Source organism: Panicum virgatum, chromosome 9N, assembly GCF_016808335.1.
Source record: "Panicum virgatum strain AP13 chromosome 9N, P.virgatum_v5, whole genome shotgun sequence".
NCBI classification, from domain to species: Eukaryota; Viridiplantae; Streptophyta; class Magnoliopsida; order Poales; family Poaceae; genus Panicum; species Panicum virgatum.
In genome coordinates, this window is record NC_053153.1 from 23,032,716 (window position 1) to 23,042,195 (window position 9,480).

At 47.2% G+C, this 9,480-nt stretch overlaps 1 protein-coding gene and 1 long non-coding RNA gene across 2 annotated transcripts; both read left to right on the forward strand.

The window, feature by feature from the left end:
- The first annotated feature begins 1,785 nt into the window (after positions 1–1,785).
- On the forward strand, positions 1,786–2,839 carry LOC120692306. Its single transcript, XM_039975573.1, has one exon. The coding sequence runs from the start codon at positions 1,930–1,932 to the stop codon at positions 2,464–2,466; it is 537 nt and encodes a 178-aa protein (XP_039831507.1). The 5' UTR covers positions 1,786–1,929; the 3' UTR covers positions 2,467–2,839.
- Positions 2,840–8,405: 5,566 nt separating this feature from the next.
- LOC120687990 lies at positions 8,406–9,089 on the forward strand. The gene is made up of 2 exons (XR_005680934.1): positions 8,406–8,543; positions 8,780–9,089. It is a non-coding gene; the product is annotated as an uncharacterized LOC120687990 (long non-coding RNA).
- Positions 9,090–9,480: the final 391 nt, after the last annotated feature.

Here is a 9,480-nt window from a genome sequence, read left to right on the forward strand (position 1 = left end):
AGCTCGCGCCAGCGATTTGCATCGGTGGAGAGAGAAGATGCATTTTTGCATCGCCGTTGGCATCGGAGGCAAAATGCCTGCTTCGTTTGCCTCTTCTGTTAGAGGACGTTTTTCATCGCAAAAACACTGTGCGCGATGCAATTTTGCTTTTGCCTATCGTTGTTGAAGTCAGTCTAACCTTGCCTCTCTCCACTAACCTTGGCATCGGATCCGGTGGCCCCCACTTCCCTTAGCTCCCTCCGGTCGAAAGCTGGACGGGGACACTCCCTCCCGCGAGAGATGAGGGATCGCGTGAGCGCCCGCCGCGCCGGCCTCTCCCGGCGTGACAAGTGCCGGAGGCGACACGCGTCGCGCCCGCGCTGGCCCCGCGCGTCGCGACAGGGACGGTGGTAGGACGCGCAAAAGGCAAAGGCGCCGGGTGCTCCCGTCTGGCCGCCGTCTCCCCACCACCAGAGACGGCCGCGGGCCGCGGCCATGAGTGTCAGGCCGCCGTTGTCGTTTTCCGGCCCCCGGCGTGACCGAGGGAACGACGGCCGTCGGATGGAGGAGGCGCGTCAGATGACAGCCGTCCGTTTCGGCGCGGATGGCCTGATGGCCAGGTGGGGCCCGCGGAGCAGCGACTGCCGACTGGGCCGGCGCGATGCGCCTTTCGGGGCTGGAAAGAGGGTTTCACGAAAGCGGGGGCGCAATGATGACCCGCCCGGGAACAGCGATCGTACTCGTGGTACTACCCCACTAATTACCGTGGGATCACGGCCACAGGCTTTCGCGCCTTTTACACCAGGGAGAAGCTCTGTGCGAATTGTTCACCGATGGGAATCCGACGCGAGAAGGAGTACGGTGAACACTGAGCAGAGTGCAAAGGTGCCCGCCCGTACTGAAACAAGTTACTGTAAGCACTTTTTACGAAAGACGAATACAATGCGCAGCTGATGCGTGCAAAACTGCGCCCTCGTTTCTGAGGCAGAAGAAAAACATAGAGAAAGAAACCAATGCATTTGCATGGCAGTAAATAATTCGGAAAGCTGTAAAGAAAACAAACTAAAGCAACATGTATGTTGAACGGTAGGAACTATTGTTTTGAATCCTTTTTGCCACTTTAAAGTGGTTTGGTTCTAAGATTGGTATTTCGCTGCCATCCAGCGAGAACCAGGGTTCAACAAGCAATTTGAACCTTGAAAAGTCGCGGACAGGGGAATCATAGTTTCATAAAAAATATGCAAAATTCCAATGGCATACCCACTACAATAGATTTCGGGAACATTATTTACATGCTTCATCTTTGTCAAAAAAAAAGTAAAAAAAATGGCGATCCTCACTACGGAGTAGCTCCCACGACGTACACATTCTCCATGACGAAACCATACTCGTACGTCCTTGGCGCGATGCCTCGGATCTGTCAGCCGTGTGCCCGTGTCGTCTTGCGCGAGATCGAAGAGCACAGTGCGCAGCAATACGCCGCGCCCATACCTCCACCCCGATTCCAGCCGTTTTTTGCTGCTCCAGCCCGCACCCCACCCGGATGCCAACAAGCCCCGAGCTCTACTGTGGCTATACGCTCACCTCACCCCCACCCCATACGGACGCTGAGTCGCTGACACGCCAGGCCACCACCACCAGTGGCAGAGCCGTAAGACGAGGCAACCACCGCGCCCACTTCCGTCACGCCGCGCGCGACGACGAGCAACCTTATCCACATCTCCCCCCTTCTCCAGTTTCACAGTTTCACTTCACCGCTTCACCCCGCTCCTCTCCCGCCCGCCGCTATAAAACCCGCGCCTCCCCGCCCGCTGCCAGACGCGAACCAGACGCCCTCGCCTCCCACTCCCAGGTTGTTTACCCTTCCCTCCCCGCGCGCGGTGGTTTGTGCTTTAGCTCGCTCGCGGCCGTTCTCTCCGTATTTCCCCTCTTTCTCTAGACCGGAGGCGGATGGCCGGGCGGAGCAGCAGCCTCTCCATGGTCGCGTCGCACCGGCTGTTCGCGCCGGTGCACGCCGTGGGCGGCGCCGACCACGGCGCGGAGCTCGACGAGGCCGACGTCATCTGGGGCGGAGGCCCGGCGTCGTCGTCCCCGTCGTCGCCGTCGCCGTTCCTGCCCTCCGCCGCGGCGGCAGACCCGTACGCGCGGTCGCCGCCGGTGGCCGCGCCGTCCAAGCCCAAGCCGCGCGGCGGCCCGGGCCCAGCGTCGGTGCCGGTCAACATCCCGGACTGGTCCAAGATCCTCGGCGCCGAGTACGCCGGGAGCTGCGCGGGCGCGCGCGGGTGGGCGGCGCACGACGACGCGTTCGCCGAGGACGCGGCGGGCAGCGGGGGCCGGCGCTGGGTGCCGCCCCACGAGATGCTGCAGTGCCGGGAGCGCGCGGCGGCGTCCTTCTCCGTGCGCGAGGGCGCCGGCCGCACGCTCAAGGGACGCGACCTCCGCCGCGTCCGCAACGCCATCTGGGAGAAGACCGGCTTCCAGGACTGACCCGGTGGCAACCCCCCCCCCCCCCCCCCCCCCCCCCCCCCAGCAAGACAGCCACCGCAGCCCCGCCGCCCACCTTCACGGCAATGCCCGCCGCGGCCTCGTTGATCCCGTTCTCGCCTTTGAGGAGGGAGAGAGGAGCGTTCGCTCTGATTAGTGGCCTCAATCATTATGGATTGATTCGATAAGTTTTTTTTCGTTTTGCTTTATTTTGTTCCCCGCGTTTAGTCGTGATGATCGATGAGGAAGAGGGAGTAGAGATTAAGGCCTCTGTTTTTGGCATTTTCCCCCCGGAGAGGCCCGGTCGATGTACTACCACTAGTAAAATTAATTCATCTTTGATTATTACTAGTATTAATGATCGGGCTTTTCCTAATTCCTACTCCACTACTCGGTAGTGAAAAGTTACTTTTCTTTCTTTAAATTAAAGTACTCTAAGCTTGTACAAATTTAATAACTAACACATCAAATAAGTAGACTGTGAAAATATATTTTGTAATAAATCTAATTATTTTTATTTGATATTCAAAATATTATTACTCTTTCTTATAAATTTTATTAAATTTAAAACAGTTTGGTTTAGAACAAATTAAATTGATTTACATTTTAGGACGCGGTGAGTATAGCCTCTAGAGCTATGGATCACTAGGGCTTTGTTCTCGAGTCCTATTTTAATACTGTCACTGCCGCTATCTTGTGGATGGATTCATCTGTACCATGAGTCCACGACAATCATATGAACACATTGCTTAGCATGCAGTAAATGAGCTGTTGCTCTGATTTTAGGGTGTGTTTAGTTGGTGAAAAAGTTTGTGTTTTGGTATTATAGCATATTTGTTATTATTTGATAAATAATATTTAATTTATTGACTAATTAGACTTAAAAAATTCAATTTGTGCTAATTAGATAGACTGTGTAATTAGTTATTTTTTTAACTATATTTAATGCTATATATATATCTGAAGATTTGATGTGACATATAATGTGTAAAATTCTTTGGGAACTAAATAAAGCCACATTTTTTAGAGCCGTTGCTCTGATTTTAGTTTCAGCCAACATTTTTTTATGTTGGATTGTGGGGAGTTGCAAGGCACGAAAGCAGATAATAAAAGCCTACTACATGGGGACCCGGGGGACAGATTTGGACGTGTGGAGGGTAGAGAAGAAAAAAATAATTTGTGAAATATGGATAGGACGAAAAGGAAGGGGAGAGAAGTAAGGTGTGGGCCCGCTCTCTGATTGGAGGAAGGGGGGCGAAATGTCGACACTTCGGATTAACTAGTTGGTTAGCACATACATGTACCAGTAGTTAATTGCAAAGTGAGAATATGCCGGCTCCCATTTGCGCCCACAGGAGAAATGCTACGCCGACACCGCACACGGCGCTCCCGGATGTGAAAGAAGACGACTTGACGTGCAGTGCCCATCCCAGACGGTCGGATTTGATGGTTAGTAGGCTGATCAACTAAAATTATATGGTAAAGACTCCATACCAGCCGGCCGTAACCTTGCGTTTGTGTACGGCCGCTCCATCCGCCATCGAACGCCACGGCACAAATAAGATTTCCACTCCCGAGTTATGCCTCCGTCATTTCACCTCCTCCCATTGTCTCTCTACTAGGTTAGCTTCTCTCCCCACTCTCCTGATCCGCGTCGAGCCTCTCAACCCCGCCGCAACGGGCGGACGCGTCGTCGCCGCCGTCGTCGCCGCTCCCTCCCATCCGCCACACCGAGGCCTCCTCGTCCGGGGAGCCTCTCGCGATCTCGCTCGCGCCGGAGGCGGTCACCGTCGTTGCCACTATCCTCGGCCCTGCCGCCCCCATCCATCACGCCGAGGCCTCCTCGTCCTGGGAGCCCTTCGCGCTCTTGCCCGCGCTGGAAGCAGTCGTCGTCGTTGCCTCTGTCCTCGGCCCCGCCCCCCCTCCCCCCATCCGCCATGCCGAGGCCTCCTCGTCCGGGGAGCCCCTTGCGCTCTCACCCGCACAGGAGGCGCTCATCGTCCTCCTGCCTCCATTGCCCTCCCTCACGCCGGTGAACCGCCCACCCTCCTCCTCCCTCCACCGCTCTCCCTCACATCGGCGCCCCCTCCCTCCTCTATAGATTCCTTCGATACTCTTCCCTTTTCCGTTGCGAAGTGAACTGAATTTTCGGGGATTTTTTTCTAGGGATTTTTCGATGGAGATGCGGTGAGATTTAGGTGGTGGTGGAGGAGCAGATGCATGCGAAGATGAGAAATGGTAGGGATTCATCTGGGGTCAAACCAGGTGACAGATTCCTCAACGAGATCTTCAATTTTTACTACCTTCTCACACATTTTTAGCATCTAATTACAGCCTAATTAGGTTCATTAGATTCGTCTCACCATTTACAGACAGCAGTCGCAATGCGTTTTTTATTTCGTCTAGATTTAAGTCTCCATGCAGGTGCCGGAAATTTTTTTTGGAATTTTGGTTTTTGCAACCAAACACGGCCCTAGTGAGAAAGTGCAGAAAGTTTAGTCAAGCGTACTCATTACTCTCTTTTTTTTCAATTCAGTATAAGGAACAACATATCTAGTTGCTAGATTTTTTTACTACTTGTCTAGGCATCTATTAATTGTGTTTAATCCTGGGTTAGTTGATCAAGTATCTCTAGGATTAGTTATATTCGAACATACCGTCAACATGGAAGCTTTTCGAATCCTTTTTTGTTTAAGTCCAGGACAGAGGTTACTATATCTGAAATCACTAGCCAATTGTTACCGTCGAGAAGCAAAAGTACAATGCGACCAAGCTTGAAAATAGATTCCAGTTTTTATGGTCAGGTAAAGAATAGACATCTAAGACTAAGAGCTTAAGAGGAAGCATGTTGATTTTTAGACATGCCGTTTTCCGTCGGAAGAAATAATAACTTAACTGAATGATATTCAGAGCTAGATAACTGAATGCTTTTTTTTCTTAGCTTTTTTACCAGTGAAATGTTTTAGCTTAATAATGATTTTTGTTGGGTTGGAGGTGGGGGTTCTAGCATAGATTTTTTTTGGCGGGTCTAGCATAGATTTGACAGCAACCTTTTCTTAATCACTTGGATATATTTCTTATGCAGAACCACATAGCTTCGCTCTCTAGCATTTTCTTGTTATTATTAAGCAATCTACATATCATGCATGAGTTCACAGACCGCGCACTAAATTTTGGGGGTTTCTTGTTTTCCCCTCTGTTTTGTTGTCGACTATGGAAAACTGAAGTGATTTTCTCCTAAGCAGTAGCCAGCGATTGCAACTGCAGTTGTTTTGTATTTTCTCTCTGAATTTTCAGGGGCAAATACAGCCTACAGGTAGGCAACTTATGCTAAATCAATTAGCATTTTGGTACAACTTATAAGCATTTACTACATATTGGATGTCTGCAATTCACAAACTTATCTACTATCATTATCAGAAGCATTTTCACATATTTTAGTAGGCATTTAAATACTATTTAGATAGCCTTTTTAAATGTTTAGGTCAAGCAATTTTTTTAGCATTTCATATATCTCATGTGTCAGACACACTTTTGGTCTAGAATTAAGGTTTTTATGTTATTACCATCACGGAACAAATAAATTAGGTTCCAATTAACACCCACAAGCTTTTTCTGATTGAAAATCCCTTTGCTTATTTCTCTGTACATTTTGGAGCGCATGACTCGGTTGACTTGCAAAATCCTACACTTTTTACTTCCTCTTTGCCTGAACATCCATCCCTTGTTAGCTAGCATGTTTTCCTTTTCGGTTCCCTTTTTAACTTTGGATTTTGGTGGATTGTTTATGTTTGGCGCTGTAGTAGCACGACTAGTAGCAGCTAGATTAGTTGGGGAATTGGGGATTATGGTTGAGATACCACCAATACGATGTGCCTGCAGGTGTATCTAATTAGTTACTGAATTTATTAGGCAGTAACAAAGTAATAATAGCTAAGAGAATATACAAATAAATGTACTCTGCTCAAGCAATGTTGTGGTAAGGTCTAAGGAAAAATAGTCCAAATCATGAGGCAATTTTTTACATCATTCTTTCTTATCTAACTGCTCTTTGTTTTTCTGTTCTTACATTGCAGGTTGCTAAATTATCCAGCATGGGGAGATCATGAGCAAAGCTGGTGCATGTGCAGGATGAGCTAGATCAAGTAAACAAGTACATGCGTGGTGAGACCAAGTGCATTTCTTGCCTTCTTTTGCCTAAATATTTACTTCCATTAGGCAATGATGTTGTTTAGATTAGGCAAGTTATGCACTTTGTTTTAGGCAATAATATGGTTCTGGATTAGGAAATAATGTGGGCAGAAATATAGTCTAATATATTCAAATTTAGGCATTAATATGGTCATGAATTAGCTAAACAGTGTACTTCATTAGGTCATATAAAACAAGCAACGTTTCCTTTAAAAAAAGGATTAAACAACGTTTGTTTCGAGAAGTATTTAGTCTTTGGTGATATATTACTCATGATACTAAGTGCATTTGCTATCCTTTTCATGAATTCATGTTTCCTTACCTAGTTTCATGTTTCGGTGAGGGTGATTTTTGAGCGGCATGGCCTACCCGTGAACCGTCACGAAGGAGACGCTTCGGCTGCGGCCGTCAATGACACCGCTCCTGGCACTGCACTTCTCCATGGCCAGCTGCAGCATCATCATTGACGGGCTCGTGGTCCTGGCCGGAAAGGGTTCTGATCAATGTCTGGCCATCGGCTTGGAAGGGGTGACGTTGTGTTATCGCCATAAATTAACAGGGTTAATTAATGGGCCGAGAGCAAGTTGGGCTTAGTGCGGAAATTAAAGAAGGCTTGTGAATCGGCTGTGTTACCACCAGAATTTGGTCGAGAAATATATGGGCCGAAGCTGTCGATGGGCCTATACAGATTGTCCAGGGAAGAGGCGATTGTGGTCCATGCCAAGAGCCGATGGGCTCTTCTTATCTGTGTGCGTCGGGAGCCAATGGACTCTCTTTATCTGTAATCATTAGAGATAGATTAGTTTTCGTATTGGACTAGGTTTTGTTTAACTTGGTCGTCAAGTCTACAAGACTATAAATATGTACCTTATGACATTTGAAAAGGAAGAACGTCATCACGTTTTGCAAACAACAACTCTCGGCGCACCGCCACCCCTAATTCTAGGGTTTCGTCCAAGTAAGCGCCATGCTGCCATGATCGCTTCTTGCGATCAGGGCAGCGTTGTTCTTTCTTTTACCTTGGTATTACTCGTACTGAAGCATTTTTGATGGCGAGTAGTACTAGTTATCCTGATTTTCGTAGCATGATTTTTAGTAGATCCATCGTGCTTTTGTTGCTCATCATCTATGAACATCATGTCATCTCTGCGCGATCATGTTTTAATCTTATACTAATTCTCGTTGCATAGAGTTAGTCGCGTAGAGATAACACCCTGCTTCTTTTTTATCTAGTAGATCTAATCTGTTATGGTTAGTTCTTATACTTAAGAATTGGCGTAATATCTGCTAGTTTAGGCCTTGCAAACGGGTTGGACGATCCGGCGACGTATTAGATGCTTTGCCTTGATCTTAATAGGGATTGATCCGGGAATCAGCTTTCGCTTGTTCTTAGGCCTCTTTTCTGATCAAGGTTTGGTTATCTTTTACGCACGTTAGTCCTAACTACGTGTAGGATGTTCCGATCTAGCAGTGAAGCTTTTACCGTCGTGGATTAGATTAGCTAGATTTAATTGAAGCAGTTTTTTGCAGTTATTTGCTTTATCCATTACCATCTAGATATGAAGATCCAATCTGACACCGGGATTCGATCGGCTCTTTAAAGTCGATGCAAGAGTCATCCCGGGGAGCCGACCACGGCTCGGACTAATGTTTACACGTGTCTGTGCTTGTAGACAAATCGTCAAAGGCACGTTCGCACCCTCCTGACCGGGTATAGATCAGGTGGCACGACCTGCATCTCCGGAAGCGACGGCGTGTACCAGGATCTGGGCCGTTGACCGAGGGACCGGTGCCAGCCAGCGCCCCGGCAGCCTCCCGGCTCCTCGTGTTGCCTGTCACTACGCGCCGGTGGGTTTTGACCGACAACACGCTGTTAATTTGGGTTTCAGGTATGGAGCTTCAGTTTGGTTTGAAATGGTTGTCTTTTTCTTTTTCACATCGTCGTAGGCATATCAGTTCTTTGCAATAGTCATTTTTGTCAAATAGTAGAACTGTAGAAGCATCTTCAGTACTTTTCTAATAGAGAATTATATCAATTACTAGAAGCATTTTATTACTTCCCAATAGGCAAATACATCAAATTATGTATTATATTCTTTTTCTTAAATGCATTGCAAATTTGCAGGTCATGAAGGGGAAGCAAATGTGCAATCATTATTGGTGAATTGCTTGTGATGTAGTGCAAATGCACAAATATCATATCATAGCCTGCATATTAGAATTAATTATTTGCAAGATCCGAATTAGTTATGATTATTGCATTTGTTGGGCATATGGTTGTGTCCAGAGAATACAAATATTTGAAATTATACTGTGTATTAGTTAAGAAAACCAGATCAGGTTGCTTTTGTACAGAAAATTATGAAATAAATTGCTAAAGAATTTATGAGATGTTGCTTGACAAGAATTATTAGTAGTTCAGGTGAAGATATGCATGCGTGCAGTATTTTAATTTTTTTCCAGGCAAATTATGTACACTTGTGTGGAATAGTTAAATTTGCTGGATTACCATGTTGGGGGTGCGCAGTGGTGTGGCAGAAAACAGCTGCAGTGACAGCATAGGCGACACGGGGTTAGTTGTCTAAAATAGAAAGCTAATCAGTTTTTGGTTGCCTAAAATAGAAAGCTAATCTATTTTTGCTTTCATAAAATAGTGCGGCCGTACAACAGGCTAATTTAGCCCGGCCGTAAATTAGCTGCGTCCAAATTATATTCAGTGGTGCAACTAATTGTTGATGTCGACATGCTGATTTTGAGTGACGGGGCTATTTTCCTATATATTTTGTATAACATTTCTCGCTTTGAGTTTTTGCTACTCTTTTACAT

Excerpts from the sequence above, each read along its gene's own strand:
- LOC120692306 (XM_039975573.1), top strand. The coding sequence starts at position 1,930 with ATGGCCGGGCGGAGCAGCAGCCTCTCCATGGTCGCGTCGCACCGGCTG.